This window comes from Acanthopagrus latus, chromosome 10 (genome assembly GCF_904848185.1).
Source record: "Acanthopagrus latus isolate v.2019 chromosome 10, fAcaLat1.1, whole genome shotgun sequence".
In the NCBI taxonomy this organism is placed as follows: domain Eukaryota; kingdom Metazoa; phylum Chordata; class Actinopteri; order Spariformes; family Sparidae; genus Acanthopagrus; species Acanthopagrus latus.
Window position 1 is genome coordinate 13,297,335 of NC_051048.1, and position 22,529 is coordinate 13,319,863.

The 22,529-nt window shown below is 45.5% G+C and overlaps 1 protein-coding gene across 1 annotated transcript; it reads left to right on the forward strand.

The window, feature by feature from the left end:
- The first annotated feature begins 901 nt into the window (after positions 1–901).
- Positions 902–2,594, forward strand: LOC119027752 (procyclic form-specific polypeptide B-alpha-like). The gene is made up of 3 exons (XM_037113185.1): positions 902–978; positions 1,111–1,192; positions 2,376–2,594. Exons 1-3 carry the CDS (start codon positions 902–904, stop codon positions 2,592–2,594), a joined length of 378 nt encoding a protein of 125 aa, XP_036969080.1.
- Positions 2,595–22,529: the final 19,935 nt, after the last annotated feature.

The following is a 22,529-nucleotide window of genomic DNA, read 5'->3' on the forward strand; positions in this document are numbered from 1 at the left end:
ATTCTTCCACTTTCTCCCTGACTATTATTTGTGTCTCAGGATGGAGTAGGTGGGGTAATGGTTTGTAGTATTTACTGTTCTCAAGTTGTCTGAATGCGAGAGACTTGAGGTACTGAGGGCGGATCTCATCCACCCCCGGTGCTTTGCCACTGAGGAGCTTCCTGACTACCTCAGTGACTTCAGCTTGGGTGATGAATGAGTCAACCTCTGAGTCCCCAGCCTCTGCTTCCTCTATGGAAGGCGTGTCAGTGGGATTGAGGAGATCCTGGAAGTATTCATTCCACCGCCCGACAATGTCCCCAGCCGAAGTCAACAGCTCCCCTTTTCTACTGTAAACAGTGTTGGTGAAGGACTGCTTCCCCCTCCTGAGGCACCGGATGGTTTGCCAGAATTTCTTCGAGGCTGACCGATAGTCCTCCTCCATGGCCTCCCCAAACTTTTCCAAGACCCGAGTTTTTGCTTCCATGACTGCCCGTGCTGCCACTCACTTGGCCTGCTGGTACCTGTCAGCTGCCTCAGGAGTCCCCCCGGGCCAACCAGGCTCGATAGGACTCCTTCTTCAGCTTGACAGCATCCCTTACTTCTAGAGTCTACTACCAGGTTTGGGGATTGCCGCCACGACAGGCACCGGCCACAGCTCCAGACAGCCGCATCAACAATAGAAGTGGAGAACATGGTCCATTCGGACTCAATGTCCCCGGCCTCCCTCGGGATCTGGTCCAAGCTCTCCCGGAGGTGGGAGTTTAAGATCTCCCTGACAGAGGTTTCCGCCAGACGTTCCCAGCGGACCCTCACAATACATTTGGGTCTGCCAGCTCTGTCCAGCTTCCTCCCCTGCCAGTGGATCCGACTCGCCACCAGGTGGTGATCAGTTGACAGCTCAGCCCCTCTCTTTACCCGAATGTCCAAGACATATGGCCAGAGGTCAGATGACACGACCACAAAGTTGATCAATGACCTCCGGCCTAGGGTGTCCTGGTGCGATGTGCACATATGGACACTCTTATGCTTGAACATGGTGTTCGTTGTGGACAAACTGTGACTAGCACAGAAGTCCAGAAAGCATGAGCAGGTGGAGTATCACTTTTATTGTTTTGTGTGCACTTGCAGTTTAGGTGCTTCTGTGTACGTTGAAGAAGAGGACGTCAGCGGCACATCCGTGCCCTGCGCCTCCGTCGGGCAAGTCACCGTGGTATTTTGTACCTCGGGGGCTTCTGAAGGGTTAAAAGCATTCAAGCTGTCAGTCTCTGCTGGCACAGGGAGAGGAGGGACATCAGACACTGTTGCTGATGTGTCCTCAGGTGCAATGGATGCTTCAGTTCATGTAACAACCAGGTCTCTGCAGGTCTCCAAAGTGGAGCTGGTGCACTTGTGCGGTACCTGCCCAAATCATAGCTTTGCCAAAACTTGCTTAATCAAATGGGCCAATTGTTTCCAGCTCCTCGACTATCACTGCATCGTAGTGTTCCCTGAGGATTGACATGTTGTTAGTCATCCACTGTAGTGTGTTTAATCTGACTCTCTCTCACCATGTCGTTCGGAGGTGACAGCTTAATTGAGGAGCTGAGGCAGTGTGTCATGTCTGTAGAGTCTTGTTTTTTGTTTTGTTCTGATTCCTAATTTGTCTTTGTATCATGTATTTGTGTATCTTTGTTTTGATTTTCCATGCCCCACTGTGTCCTTTAAGTTTCTCCTATGTTCTCCCCTCTGTCTCCCTCTGTTTGTAGTTTTGTTTCCCTCCATGTTTCTCCTCTGTGCTCCTTCCCCGCTCGTTACCACATCTGTTCCTCGTCTGTTCATCAGTGTCTGTGTATTTAGTCTGTGTTCCCTTCACTCCTTGTCTGGTCATTGTATTTGTCAGTCCCTGTCTGCTCTTGCTCATATGTCTGCTCCTGTATCTGTCTGCGTCCCTGCTCCTGTCTCCCCATGGTATGTGTTCTTTGGATTTATATTTCTGGTTCTCTGATGTTTGATGGTTCTTTGATTTTTTTTTCTTTGTACTTTGATTCCTGGTTCTTGGAATTTCATGCTCCTTGATTTTTTTTTGTTCTGTTTATTTGTTGATTTTGGCTTTAAATAAAGCTCGCTTTTTGTTCCCCATATCCTTGCTCTCCATGCGTTATTGTGTTTGGGTCCACCTTCCCTTTCCATAGTCTTCCCCTTTTAACCCCAACCTGACAGAATGACCGGACCAGAAAAGGACCCAGCAGACTACGCTAAACAGCTCCTTGACATTTAGGAAAAATTGTGGGGGGATCTTGATGTCAAGACAGAGGCAAGGGAAATGCTCCAGATAATGTCTGAGTTTAACAGGACCATGATTGATAAGCCTTGGTTGTGGGCAGTTCCATGTGCTGTGGAATTAATTCCCGAAGTTGCTGACCTCAGGAGAACCTTGCTTGCCCAGCTACCAGACCATGCCTCAGCCACAGCCTAGCTACCAGCCCAAACCTACGCTACAGCCACAGCCTCAGCCACAGCCAAGTTACCAGCCCAAACCCATGCCTCAGTCACAGCCAAGCTACCAGCCCATGCCTCAGCCCATGCCTCCGCCACAGCTAAGCTATCAGCTCAAGCCCATGCCTCAGCTCTGAACTCAGCCCATGCCTCAGCTACAGCCCAGCTACCAGCCCATGCTTCAGTCACAATCCCGGACAAGCCCTCAGTTTCCCCTTTTTGTGGAAGCCGCCCTGCCTACAAAGTACCCCCACCAAGAGAGCGACATTCTTGGCAGCGTTCTGGCTCCTTGAAGTCTGTCAACCGCCCAACCAGCGCTTGCTGGGTTTGTTCCGCTGATGGTGTGGCTGACACCCAGGCCGACACCTGCCAGTGGCCCTCAGTCGGCGGCCCGGTCGACACCTGCCAGTGGTCCTCAGTTGGCGGTCCAGACAGCGCCTGTCCTTGCTCCTCGGTCGGAGGCCTGGCCGAGTCCTGTCCCTGCTCCTCGGTCAGAGGCCCGGCCGAGTCCTGTGCCTGCTCCTCGATTGGAGGCCCGGCCAAGTCTAGTGCCAAGTCCAGTGCCTAGTCCAGTGCCTGCTCCTCGGTCGGAGGCCCAGCCGAGTCCCATGCCAAGTCCAGTGCCTGCTCCTAGGTTGGAGGCCTGGTCGAGTCCCATGCCAAGCCCAGTGCCAAGCCCTATGCCTGCTCCTCGGTTGGATGCCAAGTCCAGTGCCAAGTCTAGTGCCAAGTCCAGTACCTGCTGCTCGGTCAGAGGCCTGGCCGAGTCCCTTGCCAAGCCCAGTGCCTGCACCTCAGTAGGAGGTCCGACCAAGTCCCATGCCAAGTCCAGTCCCATGCCAAGTCCAGTGCCTGCTCCTCGGTCGGAGGCCCGGCCGAGTCCCATGCCAAGTTCAGTACCTGCTCCTTGGTCGGAGGCCCGTCCGAGTCCCATGCCAAGTTCAGTACCTGCTCCTCGGTCAGAGGCCCGGCCAAGGTCGTTTTCTGCCAGCGACCCTACCGGCGAACCTCCGTCAGCCTCCTGAGTATCTCAACCTTGGCCTCCTTCCTCCCAGCTTCATTTGGACTTTGGCCCCCCTCCCGAACCCCTCCACCCCCCATCATCGTTTGGATTCTCCCCATGGTATGAGTTTTTTGGATTTAGATTTCTGGTTGTCTGATGTTTGATTTGAACTTTGATTTTTTTTTTCTTTGTACTTTGAAGTGTTTTATTTGGTCACTTTGTCTTGCTGTTTCTTTGCTCCATGATTTTTTTTTGGTTCTCCTGGTTTATTTGTGGATTTCGGCCTTCGATCTGGCCCGTTCCCAGTGGCTATGTTAAAGGCGGACTGAGAGTGTCAGTTTGTTGCTGTTCATGGTGAGGTTTAGACAGTCAAGACGGTGTTATATTGCTAATGTAGCCAGGATTTTTGAGTGAATGTGATAAGCTCAAGACCTTAATATTTACCACTAAGATTTGATGAAAAGCATGACAAGAGAAAGAGAGAAGAAGGTAATGGAAGCTAAAATTAGCTTAAAAAAATGGTTGAAAAATAAATAAATAAAGGTAGGTATAGTAATCAATTGTAGTTACAATTTCAAAGGAGTTCAAAAGAAACTCCTCAGATGGACTATTATTCTAATTTTGCAGGAAAATCTCTGGGAAGGTGGGATGTTTCCTTAAAGGATACTTATAAAATGGTCGGGGAAGGATTTATTTCCCCTCCTTTATGACGTGCTGTGGCCCTGTTGGTGCCTGCAGTGTTAAAACAATTATGAATTTAAAAAAAGTAGTTTGTCTGAATCGTTGTACCATACAGGCACTTCTCCTCTTGGTAAAGGAAAAAAGGAATAGAAGGGCGCATTAAAGATACACAGATGGAAATTGTTTACTTTGGCTGTGCATAACCAAACGAATGCTTGCTTCCCCATGAAAACCAGGAAGCATGCATTCGATTAAAAAGTCATAAAAAAGTTTTAAACATAACATAAAAGGTAACGTTAGAAAAAGAAAAAGTGAAAAACCTTTTTGCTTGTAGGAACAACTTATTGAATGGGGAGTTGTGACAGTTGATATTTGCAAAAATTGAAATCGAGATGGTTAAATATAGTACTATATATATATATATATATATATATATATATATATATATATATATATATATATATATATATATATACATACATACAAGTATATGAAAAGATATAAAAAGTGCAATAAAACTTCAAAAGTGCAAGTCAAATGTCAAAATGTCATGCTTACCATCTCAATCAGAGTTTGTGCAAATAACAATAACAGTGAATGTGATACAGGGTAACAAGTTGGTTCAAACATCTTTGTCAACAGGTGCCATTGGTGGTGAGAGGATTAGGATGGGATGAGCCTGGGATGTCTCCTGGCTGAAATGTTTGGTCCTCACCAGACCTTACAGCATGGCTGCAGGGCAGTGAGGTGAGAGAGTTTTACTCGAAATCCTTAAAGAACAAGCATTGGTATCCTAGTAAAAAAAACTGCAAAATCTTTTTTTGCCTTCTTAGAAGAGTCCTCCTGAGGAACTTGGAGTAACCCAGTCTTGACGTTTCACCTTGGAGTTTTGAACCCGTTCAAAGCCAGATGTAAGTGGGTATTTCTTCCAGTATGAAAGGGGTATTACCTGGACAGGAGATAATTTACAGAGTTTGTTTATCTTCTCACATACACAACTACATAACCCATTCATTGTCACCCGGGCTCCACTGAGAGAAAGGCTGTTTCTGTGCCTGCACCTTTAAATGATAATTAACTCCGTCTGCCAATGCCTGCTTTGCCCGCTACACGTCCCTCTCAGGAAGAGGATGCCACTTGCGCTGGTGGTAGCATGCGCTAGTGTTTTATGGTGGATGTAACGCTATGGCTCACCGAGATGCTGTCGTTCAACCTATCATCCTATCATCATGCAGAGGAGGCCAGCCTATGAAAATGACTCCTTTCGTTACGTAACAAAAGAAGCTGAATCTGAAAAGCCTGTAGGAGCGCTGTTTTACCAGTGGGTGGGCTGCAGAGACCATGAAGGAATCGTTTGCTTTCCTCATTCTGGGAGTTGGCAGGCTCAGGGAGGACAAGTTTATATATGTAAAGACTAAAGAAAATGTGTTTTTCATAATATGGGACCTTTAAAGTGCACTTGGAGGATTAGGCTTTACCATTAGGCTATGAAATGCAACTAAAATATTTCAGTCACACAGACAGTGAACAAATGTATAGGCTCACCTACTGTAAATTAAACACACAGAGCCTATATGGTTATGTTGGTGTGGATCTTAAAAAGACAGCAATCGCTTCACTTCGGTCGGTAGAATGTGTATTAAAGATATCATGCATTTACAACTTTTCACTTTCTAAGTTGAAAACCTCTGGAGCCATCCTTTCTGATTTCAATCGGTCTTTCAGAGAATCAGGTGATTCGTATTGGGTTAGTCTATCTATTGAGTGGAAACCCAAAACCTGAGAGGAGTGATCTCCTCTCCCACAGACACATTTGAAGAGCAGTGATCTGGTTAGTAGATCAAAAAGACCAGCTGATTACAATGCCAGATGCACAGACTGAGAGGGAAGGTTTTCCTACCCGGTCCACATGCGAACACTCTGCAGTGAATACACAGTGTCCAAGGTCTGTTAATACAATAAGTTTAACTTCATTTGAGCCTTTATTTATACAGGGTAATTCAAATAATTTCCAAAAGCACACTTCACATTCTTCAGCACAGACTCTGATGGGGCTGATGAGTTACAGCGACAGCAGAACTCCATTTGGTGAAAGGTTATAGCAGGGATGATCTATGTGTGAAATATTTAGAAGCAAGTGTGAGTACATGTATGTCTGGTAACCTTATAAAATCTATAAAACTTTCAGTGCAGTCTGCACTCTGTGGTCTTGGATCACATTTTTTGCATAAGATCCAACAATCACAAAATCTATCAGGCACCCACAACTTTTTGAGCGGAGGTCGTCTCGAAGTTAATTTTCCAGTTATCTCCTTTGTGCTACACTCTCATCTTGTACTCCTCTCTGATTTATTTTACATACACATTCTTCGCATCCCTGATCACAGGCTTATAAGTTGCTAATGTCCAAAGTGGAGGCAGATAAAATACTTGAGCTCACCTGAGTTTGTAGCGTTATTAGCGTTATTTTACTGCTCCATCTTCAAAATTGCATTGTTCTAGTTATGCACACAGCCACACACATGCTCGCACACACACACACACAATCAGACATCAGGTAGACAGTCACTTTAAGAACAATCATTTACTCTGATGGGGTTGATGAGTTACAGCAACAGCAGAACTCCATTTGGTGAAAGGTTATAGCAGGGATGATCTGCGTGTGGAATATTTAGCAGCAAGTAGCAAGTACATGTATGTCTGGTAACCTGACAAAATCTATAAAACTTTCATACACACACACACACACACACACACACACACACACACACACTATCAGACAGTCACTTTAAGAACAATCATTTAACAAGTGTGTAAGCAAAATACAACCAGTTCAATGAGATGCAACACTGTAGCAAAACCAGCAATAAAAAGGCTATTCAAGATGGCATGCTGGAATGGGGCGACAAGGTGGAGGAGATGTGAGTTTATGGGTAGATGGTTGCTGAAAATGGTGGGACTGGTGTTGGGTGAGGGTCCGAGTCTGCTGCCAATGACTTGAATTTCTGAAATGAGAACCGGGATAATGAATCAGCAATACAGTTCAGGTGGCCGGGAATGTGGGCTGCGCGAATGATGAAGTGATGCTCGGCTGAGACCAAGGTGAGGCGTCGGATAAATTTCATGATATCTAGTGAGTGTGAGCGACCTTTGTTGATGACGTCAACGGCTGTGAGGTTGTCTGAATGTATGAGGATTACTTTTCTTGACCATTAGTGCTGACCAAGTGCAGCGTTTATGACTGGGTAGAGTTCAGAGAGGAAGGGGAGAGTGAGGAAAGTTCTGCGGCCAAGCAGATGCAAACCATCTGCTGCCGTAGAGGCCTCCGAAGCGAACTGATGGTGTGGCGTCAGTGTAGAGCTGTTTGTCTTCTGGTTGGGTAATGTGGCTGTTGTAAAAAAAAAGAAATGCCTTTCCAGGACGACAGAAAATCTCGCCACATTCTCAAATCCATTATGCATTGATGATCAAGGGTGATGTGGTTGTGGAGGGATGGGATGGCGGCGGACAGGGATAATAAGTGGGAGTTGAAGGAACGGCCCTGGGGGATAATGCGGATGGCATAATTGAGATGCCCAAGCAGGGAAAGGAGCTGTCGCTTGGAGCTGTCGCTTGGAGCAGCGGTGGGCGAGGAGGTAGTTGGAAATGAACAGGGATGTGCGTAGCAGCTTGATGGGCAGAGCGGTAGGAACCGGAAAAACAGGTGGGTGCTGGGGAAAGGAGGGTGGAGGGAGGGGTAAAGGGATAGAAAAGGAGGATGTTTGGATGTTTGGCGGTGGATGCGCCTCGACCAGCGGTGACTTCGTTTGCTGAGGCATTGTGTGTGGTGGGTCCCTGGTCTGAGTAGCTGGATGTGTCTGCTGGAGCAAGGTTAGTGGGCGGGGGGGGGAAGAGAAGAAGAAGGGATGTCAGGATGGAGGGATGCAAGGGACAATTTTGCAGCCTCCGTGTACACGGAAGACAAAAATGAAGAAAAGTGTTGGGTTAGATGGGACATGGAGGGAACAGGCACAGGGCACGATACAATCTGGCCCTTTCCTGGGGCTGGAAGAGGTAACTGGCCTGTTGCGACTGGCTGCGTGATGACATCATCGATGCGCCGCAAAGGTGCAGTGGTGGAAGTGGAGGTAGTCAGCAGCAGGAGCAGCCAGGCTTTGTTGTCGATCCGATCGGAAGGGATGTGCTTCTCCCTGAGGGCATGCTGGAGGCGGGCGACTGTCCAGTCACTGATTGAAGTGGGAGACGGAGCCAGGATCCTCAGGCTGGCAGCTCTGTGGCCTTGGGTCGGTCGCCGGGAAGCTGGTCAATCAGAAGTGCGGTACCCGGGAGACTGGCTGTAGGAACACAAGCCCTTTCATCTCTGCATCTTAAAGAGGTCCTGTTCTGCCATGATAACCTTTGACCCAAATTGGCTCCTTCTTCCAGCATATGGCCCTGAGAGCCTTTGTCACCTCTTGACCTGGCAAGAAGAGGAGAAACTGTCTCTGCATCTTACAGAGTCCCTGTTTCTGTCATTAAAGTCTGTGTAAAGCAAAGTCAGCCATTTTCTTCTAAACACATGAAATAGGTCATAAATGTATTTCTTTAAAACATGTGAAAAGGCTTTCAACCATTTAGAATTTAATTGTGGAGCTAGGCTCACAAACTGTGTTTCAAAATGTCTGTGTTCAGGATTTAATGATCAGAAATGATAGCCGTGTTACGTAATGTGGCTATGATTAGCATAAACCCCACCCTGCTGCGGAAGCGGAATAAATACGGTCAGCGTACATTAGTATCGGTGGTTTTCTGCTCACTCTCCAGTCTCGGATAGTGTCTCTTACAATAGGTTGCATCTAGCTAACCAGTCAACCAGTCAGCTAACCAGTCATGTCTCCTCCATGTCGCTTGTGCATCTTTCCTGGATGCCACAGTGTGCAGGGTAACAGCGCCGTTAGCTTATTCAAGTTTTGTATGGACTACAACATAAGGAAATGATGGATCAATTTTGTCAAGTGGAGCTACTGTGGAGCGTTCAAAATCACCACCAATACCCGTCTCTGCAGTGTACACTTTACCCCTGATAGTTACAGCAACTATCACCAGGTAAAGTCTGGATTTCTGAAGAGTCCATTGACGCTGGTCAGTAGGACTGAACCAACCCTCTCTGTCCCCGGCTTGCATCCTCCCATCCCGCCGACAGCGAGTGCCACCATCACCACAGCTGGCATTACGTGCCCGTCACCGGCCCTCTCCATCGCGCCGACAGCGGGTGCTTCCATCACAGCCACCGGCAATGTGTGCCCGCCACCCACCCTCTCTGTTGTGCCAACAGCGGGTGCCTCCATCACGGCCACCAGCAATATGTGCCCGCCACTGGCCCTCTCTGTCGCACCGACAGCAGGTGCCACCATCACGGCCACCAGCATTATGTGCCGGCAACTGGGAGAGTGACGGGAGCAGCTAGGTCAGACGGAGTCCATATGTGAGTTATCATCTTCTGTGCACATTCAGCATACATGATTCAGTTATTTCATACCTAAAGCTACTCCACAGCTGGTATCATTTCTCACAGCAGAGAGAAGTGCTTGTTTTTCAATGATTTTGAAACCTAATTTCATACACTTAGAAATTTTTTTAATCTTTTAAATTTGGCTCAGTGGTCAATGACACGTGTTTCTGTGGTGTGACAAACTCATAACAATTTTATTTCTGCTTTACACAGACTTTAATTACCAAGTTCACTGTTTTCTCTTAATGCGCCTGTTTGTCTCAAAACCTCTTACCAAGTAAGAAGAGACAATGTTTTTCTTGCTATAAACACATCACCTGAGACTTTCTTTGACTAATTTACAAAGAATAATCACATCTGGTCTTTTGCTCCCCCCTCAAAAGAAGATGAACTCCTTTTCCTCAGGTCAAAAAGGTCAAGCACGATAGTCTTCTCTCTACTTCAGAAGAAATGATAACTGTTTTCTAAAACAGATGTTGTGATTTAATGTGCCTTACCGATCTACAACTCTCTTCCTCTGAACCATTCTCCAGTGGGGGAAGGCTAGGTACGAAACCTAATCTGCGTGTTCTTCAACCTCACATGTCAAACTGTTATTTATGACCATTGTTGTTCCTGGGTCTGACATTCCAATCCCACTGTAGTCTCTATATGCTCTATTACCTCTATTATCAAGCAGTGTATGTCCTACACCGGCTATCACCTATATGGCGGCGTAGATGCCTGTGTGAATGTGGTGGCGTTGGCGGCATCCGACTGGAGCCGCTAGACGTGGAGTAGTGGACAATTTGCTGCCGGGGCAGATGGATGGCGGATTACGGATCCGTCGGTGAAGAGGTCGTCGTTGGATGGGCTGAGGAACAGCTCTTGCTCCATCTTGATGTTTGTAAGTAAGATGTTATAAGTTTAAGTTTATTTGTTTTTTTCTCGGAAGCTTAGTTTGCTTGTCCACTTTGACAGTGTCAGAACTTGTGACAAATGGGAGAGGACTGGCAGGCTGGACCTGTGTGGCAGGTAAGTGAGAGGATTGGTGTCGTCCAGTTCCTGAACTGTAGCTACAAAAACTCCATAACTCGCTAGTTAATCTAGATTTCTTGTGACTGGACAAGCGGGCCTTCTCGAATACCCTGGAGCTGTAGAAATCTTGAAGAATATGCCCATTGGCTACAAATACAAATATGATTGGTTGATCAAATTGTCAATCCAAATGTACACTCTCATTACATGGTCAGGGCATTCTATAAAGGAAATAGAATACCCTGGATGGAGAATATTCTCCCCAGAGACACCATAGAAAAGTATATGATTGGTTGAATTTTTTTCCAACACAAAACCATTCAAATGCACAGTTTATAGACAGAAAACTACAGAAACAAGTCGGGGTAAATTTATTTAATTATAGAATTTTTAAGATATGTTTCTTTTTCATCTGAGGATTCAAGGGCCTTCTCTGAATACCTTGAAGGCCTTGAAGATTCGCCACTGTATTTTACACCTGTGTTTCTTTAGAAAATGTCCTTAAAACAAACAAAGAAACAGACTGGTGTTGGTAAAAAGTCAGCAAATTACTAAGACTTTCCCAAATTTAAATTTAATATAAACAGGGGCATGTACTCAGCCCATCACATAAAAGTAAGTATTGGCAATGTATGTTCCTGCAAATCACAGATTTGTTGAACCTTTGTTTCTTCATGTTGCAACTAAATGTGTCTTTCAATTCAGTTTTCTCTGGTAACAGCACTGTGCTTTTGTTCTGGTAAGGCATGAAAAAACACTTAGTTCGGGGTTCAGAGAAGGTCATGTTTTGGATTGAAATACGTGCTTTGGTTTTCACAAACATGGCTTCAGTTATCAAGACGTCGCATTAATAAAGCTGTCACACCGCGGTGAGGGATGTCCTGTCTTGGGTTTTTTGTCCTGTGAATTTCATGTTTTATTTTGAAAAGTAACTCTCCTCTCGTTTCAGGTCACTTGCCCTTCCTCTTGTGTCCCCGGTCTGACGTCATCCCTGATCCTTGATTGTTTTCACCTGTGTTCCCCTTCCTCATGTGTATAAAGTCTTTGTCTTCCCCTGTCTGCGTAGCAGAAGTATCTCGTCGTTAGTCGTGTACGAAAGCCTTTACTACAGCCTTGCATATATTACCGGCACCAGGCCTAGGGGAAACCTGGACCGGCAGTAAGCGGTGCACAGAGTAGAGAGCACTGTGCAGCCAGGGTGTGGATACTGTGGATCATTAAGGAGAGGACCAAAATTAGCGTCTCGCCCATGCCGGAGCCATTTATTTCTGAGCACAAAGATTCAATCTCATTTACATTATAACTAAATCTGAAAAATTAAAATAACATTAATATCAAAACGTTTCATAAACTCATTCACACATAAAGCTAACCACTGACAATTTATAAAATAAAATATTAAACCCAAAGGAAAGTAAATGCACATAAATTCAACATAAATTACACACAATTACATTAAAACTATATTAACAAATGATCTAGGAAACCTCTAGACACACATCACACATCACGTTCTCCCCGCCTTTGCACACAGAAATATGGCGCGACCACATTTACAAAACAAGTCTAAACACAACATATCTCATAGCTTAACCCACTTACCATTGGCTAGTTACCATGTTTACAACCATATCAACACATTTCTGTACAGTATGAAAATATAACGATTACAAAAGCTCATGAAAATTCATGAAAACTCTCTTTAAGCATACAAAACAAACGTCTCAACATGGCGCCACTGACTGAGGCGATTCATTACAAAATACTGGTCGCTCGTGAAACACACACACATCTCAAACTCATCCGAAAATCTCATAACTCTTAATACTGCATTTGTGCCTAACTCTGACACCAATTTAAACACAGAAAAACAAGTTTTTACTTTACCTGTGGATCATTGAGGAGAAGACCAAAATTAGCGTCTCGCCCATGCCGCAGCCATTTATTTCTGAGCTGCGCATGAGCGGTGCGTCTCACTTTACGCTCCCCAATGAACCCACAGTGGAACTACAGCACCATCTATTGGCGTATTAGTGCGCGACTGTTGGTGGAAACTGTACAAATAAATGATTAGTATAGTTCACAAATTAACAAAAAATGGGGGGGTGTCTGTTTATATTAAAACTTTGTATATGGCATTCCCAACCCACTACACTCTCCCCTGCTTCAAGTGATGTCTCCGGACATCTGGAACTAAACTAACACAAAGAATATACAGTTGTTTAGAGTCTGGAAAGTCTGCTAGTCAATGTGCAGTCTGTTGCAGTTGTATATCAATATTATTTAGGTCACTGTATGTTGTCACAGTTCTAGCATGTCCATGCTGACACAGGATAGTAACAAGGTTCAGGCACGGCTGGGTAAAATGGTATGGGGTAAGGGACACAGGAAAACATCATGTTCACTCCTGGCCTCCATGGCTGATATGAAGGCTGCCCAAGGTGGTTATAGGTGAACATTTCTCTGGGTTTCACTGCTCGAGCTGACCTTCTCACAGATGGAACTTCCTCCTCTGGTGGCTCTGCGACACACTCACCATTGTCACCCTGTCCTACTGATCCTGCCTCCTCCATGATGTCATTCCCTGTGGCTTCCTCCTCCATCCTTAGTTCCTCAGCTGGCGGCACTGCTGGTACTGAAAACTGTACTGAATCTGGCACTGCAGCTGGGTCAGGTTCCAGGAGCTGCTGCATTTGAGCTGTCTCTTGTACTTGTCTCATGGGCTGGAAGTCTGGAGCTACAGCGCTGAGTTCACTTTGTGGTTTAGGCTGAGGCATTGGGGGTCTAATCCTCATCCTTTCACACACAGGTATGGTTCTGAGGCAATAAGTGTATTCCTCCTCTTCATCAGAATGTTCTGACTCCTGCTCCATCATCTCATTGTTGTTTCTCTGATTGTTCCTTTGTTTTTGTCTTTTCTTGGATGCCTGCTGACTCTGCTCATTTTGTTCCAAGGGCAAATCATTAACAGAAAGTAGAAGGTTGCGATGCAGGACACGGAGAGTACGATCTCCTGTTTCTGGCTGAACTCTGTACACGGGTCCTTCTCCGATCTTTTCAACAACACGATGAAGTCTCCTTTCCCAGTAAGCGCGAAGTTTGCCCGGCCCGCCTCTCTCCGACAGATTCCTGACAAGCATGCGATCTCCCGGCTGCAACACCATGCCTTTAATGCGCTGATCATAATATTTCTTCCCTTTAGCTGAGCTTTTTCCACTGTTTTCTGAAGCAATCTTGTATGCCTCCTGCATGCGAGAAGCCCATTTCTGTGCGTACTCTTGTCTGGACTGTGTTTCTTCTTCAAGTTTCAGGTCAAAGAGGAGATCGACGGGCAAACGTGGGGCTCTCCCATACAAGAGAAAAAACGGTGAATAGCCTGTCCCCTCATGTCTCGTACAGTTGTACGCATGGACTATGTGAGGAAGGTGGTCTTTCCACTTTGCCTTTTTCTCCTCCTGCAGCGTGCGGAGCATCTGTAGAAGAGTCCTGTTCAGACGCTCAACGGGATTCCCCTGTGGGTGATAGGGAGTGGTTCGAGAGTGGGCAATTCCAGCGAGCTGCTGGAGTCTCTGGAAAAGGCTGTTCTCAAACTCTCTGCCTTGATCATGATGTAGCTTTTCAGGGTACCCGAAGCGTGGAATAAAGTCGTAGAATATTTTCTCAGCTGCTGTCCTGCCTGACTTGTTTTTGGTCGGGTAGGCTTGTGCAAAGCGAGTAAAGTGATCTACCAGGACTAAGATGTAGTCATAGCCACCCTTACTCTGCTCGAGATGTAGATAGTCAACAGAGATGAGCTCAAAGGGAGCACTGGTAGTTATTGAACACATGGGTGCTCTCTCTGGGGTCACTGGCTGTTTCTGTTTAATACACTGGCACTGACGAATGACATAATTCTCAATTTCACGTTGCATGTACGGCCAGTAAAACCTCTCTCTCGCTAAATGAATTACTTTGTCTGCGCCGACATGCCCCATATCATCATGTAGGTGTTTGAGCACGGTTGACTTCAACTTACTTGGGAGAACCAACTGTTTCCTTTGTCCTGCCTGTCTGTACAGTACACCTCTGTCAAGTGTCAGTCTGTTCCATTCACATACTAGTCTGCGTGTCTCTCGTCCCATTTGTCTCTTGTCTTTTTCATTAGGATTCCATCCTCTTTTTTTCAGGTTTATCACCTCACCGATGTGAGCATCTTCCTTCTGAGCAGCTTTAACATCTTCTGGAGTGATAACTGGAATGCCTTCATGAGATGTTTCCTCTGGACCAGAATGCAACTGTAACACGGCTGCCCATGGCACGTCGCTGTCTCTCTTCGCTTTGTCCCCCTGCCAGATGGCGGAGACAACATCTGGGAGCAATGTCTCTGTGTACTCCTTTAGGTGGTCTGAAAGTCTCACTGGATATCGCGACAGGGTGTCAGCGTCTGCGTTTGACTTGCCTGGCCGGTATCTGATGGTAAAATGAAAGTCAGCCAATTCGCCCACCCAGCGGTGTCCAACTGCATTCAGTTTGGCTGTGCTCAATACATAAGTTAAGGGGTTATTATCTGTGTAGACTGTGAAGGTGGGTGCATAATAGAGGTAATCTCGAAACTTATCACAGATTGCCCACTTCAGCGCAAGAAACTCGAGCTTTCCTGAATGCAGATGATAATTTCTCTCAGCCGGCGTGAGTGTTCTGGAGCCGTAAGCGATGACACGGAGTTTGTTTTCCTGTTGTTGATATAGCACAGCACCTAAGCCTTCATTTGAAGCGTCAGTGTGGAGAACAAAGGGCAAGTCAAAGTCAGGGTACGCCAGAATGGGTGGACTGGTGAGCATGTCAACAAAACGCGACACCACAGCTCTATGTTCAGGGGTCCAGTGGACAGGAGTTTTAGAAGGAAGCTGGCCACTATTTGTACTCTTTGGTTTGTTTTTGTTTGATTTAGCTGGGGTGGTTCCCTGGATAAACTCACTTGGACTTTCTATGAGTTTAAAAAGTGGCCTGGCTATTCTAGAAAAGTCCTGTATGAACGTTCTATAGTAGCCTAGGAACCCCAGAAGAGCTCTCACCTCGCCTACATTCTTGGGCTCTCTCTCTCTCAAATGCTGAACTGCCTCAAGGTCTTTAGGGTCTATCTGAACACCTTCTCTGGTCACTAAGCGCCCTACATACCTGATCTGACTTTTAAACAACTCACATTTCTTTGGGCGTAGTTTTACACCATGGTCTCGCAGGCGACAGAGCACCTGCCTCAGGTCATCAACATGAGCGTGGAAAGTCTTGGAGAAACACAGAACATCATCCAAGTATGGGGAGCAGCATTCATCCCTGAGACCATCGAGGACCCCCTCCATACACCTTTGAAAAGCTGCTGGGGCGTTTGGAAGGCCAAATGGGAGGCGGATCCATTCGTATAGTCCCCAAGGCGTGCTAAATGCAGTCAGGTGTCTGGAGCTCTCTTCAACAAAACCCTGGTGATAAGCACTGCCTTGGTCAAGTATTGAAAACCACATGAAGCCCCCCAGGTTATCCAGAAGATCTTGGATGCGTGGAAGAGGGTGGCGGTCAGGAACTGTTTTGCGGTTCAAACTTCGAAAGTCGACACACAGCCGTAGACTTTTGTCTTTCTTTCTGACGCACACCACAGGAGATGAGTACGGTGAGGTGGATTTTCTTATCCAGCCGTTGTTGAGCAGGTTCTGGACATATTCTTTTACCTCTTTGTACAAAGGCTTGGGAACAGAATTGTATGCTGTCTGAACTGGTGTCTCATCCTTTAGATGAATTTTCAACTGCAGGTTTGGGATGCAGCCAATGTCAGAATCATCCTTAGCAAATACATCTGACTCTTCATACAACATGTCTCTCACAATCTTTTGTTGATCCTCTTCCAGGTGTGACACATCAACGGGTGGATGCCATCTTTGTTCTGTCCGGCTTTTGGTCTCATACTTATCACATGTCAGATTCTGCTTGTTCATACTTAGCTGGGCTGAGTGTGTGTTTACAGTATGGGCCACTGGCTCTGAGCTACCTGGAGAACAGTTAACTGGTTTCACTTCTGTGATTTCCCCCAATGTGCCTAGCACAGTTCTCTTTGTGAGGTAAATATCATGCTTAGTTGGGTTCTGTATAGGGATTTTAACAACTTTTGTGGACCCATGTGGAACATTAACGATGGCTGGGAACAGCTCTAATCCCTCAGGACAGTTACTTACTAAACTGGGTTGAAAGAGCATTACCCCACCTCTTGGCCACTCCCTAATCCTATACTTCGCCTCAGCAATCTGCCCCGCTGGAATAGTGAAACCTGTCTTCCCCATTCTCACACTACACTCACGTGCTGTCTCCTCTGAGGTCTGGAGAGCGGACACTAGGGCTTCCACTGTACTGTCACTAACACTTAACGCTTCTTTCAGTAAAGCAGAAATGTCAGCTTCACCTCTCTGTTCTTTCTTTGTTTTGAGTATCTCAGCTATGACATTACTGCCTAAGAGAGGACAGTTAAGACAGCTCTGACTGATTAGTATTGGTACTTGAATGGTGACATGTCCGTAGTTCTCACTACAGACCTGAAGTTCAACATCTGCCCATCCATCAAAGGGAACGTTTGTGCCATTGGCTGCTGAAATCTCTAAGGGCTGGTCAAAAAGAAGGGATTCCAGTGGCTGGATTGGGACGTTGGGAAGTGTTTCTCTCATCCAAGCACTTCCCACCATGGTCACTTGAGCTCCTGAGTCAAGCAGCATCTGAAGAGGAACACCATTAATAGCACATGAGACCATACATCGTTTTCCTATGAGATGTGCTAGACGTCTTCTTGGTGATGACTGGGACTGTGTGCTTGTTTTTACAGGGCTGGTTGATTCAGAGTTCCGGGCTTGTGCTGGGGGCTGCTCAGCTGTCGCGGCCACTGGCTGCCCCTCTCCAGTGACCTCGTCGCGTTTCCCGACACCTTTCTCTGCAGGCAGCCGATTGCACGATGTCCAGCTTGTCCACAAACAAAACAGTGAGGGCAACTCATCTTGTGCTGCTGTACACAGTCACTGCATCTGCCCCTTGCCTCAGTGTTTGGTGCCTGGGGACAAGTGGCTGGTGAATGCTGGTCCCCAGGTGTCACACTTTCAGTAGGTTTCACCACTTGAGCCAGATGTTTAGTGAGCGAGGACACTTGTGCAGTCAGTTCTTCAATCGCAGCACGATTAGCCTGTAACTCAGTGTCAACTTTAGCTTCCCTGCCAGAGTCTCTGTTAGTAACTTGAGTTGTATTTACAGTCACTGGTCGGGTCTTAGCTCCTGTGCCAAGTCGTCTTAGTCTTTCTGCCTCCTCACTGGTAGACTTAGTGATTTGGTCTAAGAGAAAGTCATCACTGATCTGCATGTCTGTGAGAAGTGGTTTAAGATCCTGTCGAACATGGTTATTTTTCTCATTTAACCCTTGGTACAATGTGTGGAGAAAAGTACCTTGGATCAGCCTCTTATCATAGCTAAACTCTGTACCAGGCTGTTGTGACTCAAATAACACACGCTGCTTTAAACCCAAGATTCGGTACAAAAACTGCTGTGGACTCTCTTTGTCTTGCTGTTTAGCATTACTTAGCTCTTGAAAAAGCTCAGTGCTGCTTTTGTCCCTAATGTGTGCGCGGAGAAACCGTTTGAGCTCATCCACAGTTAAGTCACCTTTGTTTGTTAACATCTCTTTGAATGTACCAGGCTTTGTGATCTTAAGCACAGTGCGAATGACCTCAGACTCAGTGAAACCCTCTTGCAAACCCTCATCTATTTGCTTACAAAGGCTACTATATGAAATGTCAGAACCAACATCAGAAATTTGTCCACCATGTAGTTTAAACTCTCTACGTGGAAGCAGAGCTGCAACATCATTAAACCTCATTACCTGGTCTCCCATACTAGAAGACAGACTCACCCTACCAAGGTGGCTAACGCCAGCACCCACTGTAAGTGATTTGGTCCGTCCTGAAGCGGCGAGGTGTCTAGCTGGTCTGCCACTGTCTCTTCCCTCAGGTGATGGTGAGGTGTACCGGTCACTGTCCTCTGTAGACAGGTTAACATGTGCATTCGGGTCTGCTGATGGAAGAGGTGGTGCCTGAATGTCTGTGTTCATGTGTGATGTATGTATGGAAATGTCTGTGGCTGTTGTAGGTGGATGATCATCTCGGTGATCCTGGTCTGGACCCGCTGGAATAGAGCATCCATGTCGGTGGGCCGTGGAATCTCCCGTCTCGAAGGGTGTGGCCTGGCTAATGCCAGCTGCTTCGTTGTCTGTGGCCAGTAGGTCGCTCAGCATGTCATCAAGGAGGAGTAGTTGAGCCAAGCCTTCATCCTCCAGGAGCCTCAACTTCTCACTTCTTACGTAGTCAACAATCAGGTCATACAGTTCTGGTTCACTCAGGTCATCAGCATTGTGAATCTCGCTGGCATCCTCAATCGAACTCACAATGGTGAGTAGCTGACCTGCACTCAAATCAGAAAGTCTCTTCTGGATCTTGACGACCAGCGCTCGCCGTGGGGTGACAGTGGCCATGACGACGTCACACAGGTGGCCTCTGCTCTCTGGATGACGCACTGGATTGCAGCCTTCCCTGAAGCTTTGGACACTGGAACGTTATCTTAGGACCCACTTCACCAGGCAACGACGCTGTGATAATCCCGGACGAGCCCCCAATTATTACCGGCACCAGGCCTAGGGGAAACCTGGACCGGCAGTAAGCGGTGCACAGAGTAGAGAGCACTGTGCAGCCAGGGTGTGGATACTGTGGATCATTAAGGAGAGGACCAAAATTAGCGTCTCGCCCATGCTGGAGCCATTTATTTCTGAGCACAAAGATTCAATCTCATTTACATTATAACTAAATCTGAAAAATTAAAATAACATTAATATCAAAACGTTTCATAAACTCATTCACACATAAAGCTAACCACTGACAATTTATAACATAAAATATTAAACCCAAAGGAAAGGAAATGCACATAAATTCAACATAAAGTACACACAATTACATTAAAACTATATTAACAAATGATCTAGGAAACCTCTAGACACACATCACACATCACGTTCTCCCCGCCTTTGCACACAGAAATATGGCGCGACCACATTTACAAAACAAGTCTAAACACAACATATCTCATAGCTTAACCCACTTACCATTGGCTAGTTACCATGTTTACAACCATATCAACACATTTCTGTACAGTATGAAAATATAACGATTACAAAAGCTCATGAAAATTCATGAAAACTCTCTTTAAGCATACAAAACAAACGTCTCAACATGGCGCCACTGACTGAGGCGATTCATTACAAAATACTGGTCGCTCGTGAAACACACACACATCTCAAACTCATCCGAAAATCTCATAACTCTTACTACTGCATTTGTGCCTAACTCTGACACCAATTTAAACACAGAAAAACAAGTTTTTACTTTACCTGTGGATCATTGAGGAGAAGACCAAAATTAGCGTCTCGCCCATGCCAGAGCCATTTATTTCTGAGCTGCGCATGAGCGGTGCGTCTCACTTTACGCTCCCCAATGAACCCACAGTGGAACTACAGCACCATCTATTGGCGTATTAGTGCGCGACTGTTGGTGGAAACTGTACAAATAAATGATTAGGATAGTTCACAAATTAACAAAAAATGGGGGGGTGTCTGTTTATATTAAAACTTTGTATATGGCATTCCCAACCCACTACACATAGTAAATTCCCAAGCTAAGTATTGTCAAGTTTTATTTTCGGAATTTGTTCTCTTTGGTTGTTTGATCCTTTTGTTTCTAACGTTTGTGGTTAGAGTTTTGATTTTCAGTTTAGGACTTTCATAGCCGTTTGTTTTCCTCCGCGTGGAGCGTCTTTTGTTGTACCTTTTATTATTGAGAGTAGATATTTTTCATAGCCTGAGAGCTGTCCTCTTCGGAGAAGTTTTTAAACTGTACAAATAAATGATTAGGATAGTTCACAAATTAACAAAAAATGGGGGGGTGTCTGTTTATATTAAAACTTTGTATATGGCATTCCCAACCCACTACACATAGTAAATTCCCAAGCTAAGTATTGTCAAGTTTTATTTTCGGAATTTGTTCTCTTTGGTTGTTTGATCCTTTTGTTTCTAACGTTTGTGGTTAGAGTTTTGATTTTCAGTTTAGGACTTTCATAGCCGTTTGTTTTCCTCCGCGTGGAGCGTCTTTTGTTGTACCTTTTATTATTGAGAGTAGATATTTTTCATAGCCTGAGAGCTGTCCTCTTCGGAGAAGTTTTTGTTTTCTATTTAAAGTTTTATAGCCTTGAAATTAAGAACAGTGTAGATTCCTCCTTTGGGAGCGCTTTTCGTTTTATGTGTTATTTGTCTTGTTCGTCTTGTCTGTCTCCATAGAACTTTTCATAGCCATTGATTTGTCATTCATTCTAAAGAGCTACAAATCAGTAAAATAAAACCTGTCTTTACATCATCATTTCTGCATCTGAGTCCTCTCTCCTTGTCTGAGCGTGACAGTATACTTCTGCCAGACATGGACTCAGCAGAAGCCGAGCGACTGTCAGAGGTTCTGCGAACACAGGAAGCTCGTCTGACCAGGCAAGAGGAGTTCCAGACCACCATGGCTGCCAACATGGGTCAACTCTTCTCCCAGCTACAAGAGCTTCTGGGTCAACTTTGCCGACCAAGCCCTGCAACACCGCCTCCGTCTATCCCCGCCCCCCCGGAAGCAAGTACATTCGTTTTATGTGTTATTTGTCTTGTTCGTCTTGTCTGTCTCCATAGAACTTTTCATAGCCATTGATTTGTCATTCATTCTAAAGAGCTACAAATCAGTAAAATAAAACCTGTCTTTACATCATCATTTCTGCATCTGAGTCCTCTCTCCTTGTCTGAGCGTGACAAAAGCCTGTGGTTTTTTTGCTACAAACACAGCTGGAAATTATCCTGAGGTCTCCTCAAAAATATCAAGTGTTTTCCAACAAATGTCAAAATGTTCCACCCTCATTCACACTGCTTCTGGAGAGTGGGGTTCACATCCCATTTCAGATGAATAATCAACAGTGATTTTTTACATGTGTAAAGTAAGTTAGTTAATGTACATTAATGACACGACAAATACCTCAAAGTCATTGATGTTACAAGACTGGATGTACTTATTTGTAGTTACCGGACTTCACAACTGTTATGTTGTATTTTGTACTCCCCCTCCCCCCATTTGTTTCTCCTTTTTCTTGCTGTCTGGCTTTCTGTCTCTCTTCTCTAGGCTTTTCTTGTAAGATGTCATTAATTACAGAAAATGAATAGGAAGAGAGCAGCTACAAATGCTGTTTTACGACCAGTGATAAATCTTTGGTTTCTGCTTTAGGGCTGCAATGCACAAGTATTATTCAAATGTATTCATTCTCACATTCTTCTCCCTGCCCTGCTTTATTAGTGTGCCAGCTTCTGCTTTTGATAGTTACCTTCAACTATAACAAAAAAACAGGAGCCTTATAGGTAGACCTTGGCTTCAGATAGTGGTGGACTTACATACAGTAGGGGGCCCCCTCAAATTGCAAGTCCAGCCTTAATATCTGAGTTACCTGACAGAAAACATGTGAAAAATACCTGTCAATTTCATGCGTAGCACCTCCACTGAGGTTCCAAGCAAACCAAGGCGATACATACGCCTGCTGATTAGTCAGATCTGGTCTCTACCGATTGGCCAGATAGGGGGTCTCTTTTATAAAACTGTGCGTAGGATTGATGTCAAAAGGTGGCATATGCACGAAACACAGAAAGTGCTTATGCACAAAAATATCCTGATTTATAAAACAGCGCGCATGCACGTCCCACTCCGATTTCCCTCTATAAATCACAATCCACTCTAAATGTGGCGCACCTGTTTGCATGTC

Excerpts from the sequence above, each read along its gene's own strand:
- LOC119027752 (XM_037113185.1), top strand. The coding sequence starts at position 902 with ATGTCCAAGACATATGGCCAGAGGTCAGATGACACGACCACAAAGTTG. Across the intron at positions 979-1,110 it reads CTCCGGCCTAGGGTGTCCTG|TTTAGGTGCTTCTGTGTACG; the intron begins GTGCGATGTGCA and ends GTGCACTTGCAG. Across the intron at positions 1,193-2,375 it reads CCGTCGGGCAAGTCACCGTG|TTGCTGACCTCAGGAGAACC; the intron begins GTATTTTGTACC and ends TAATTCCCGAAG.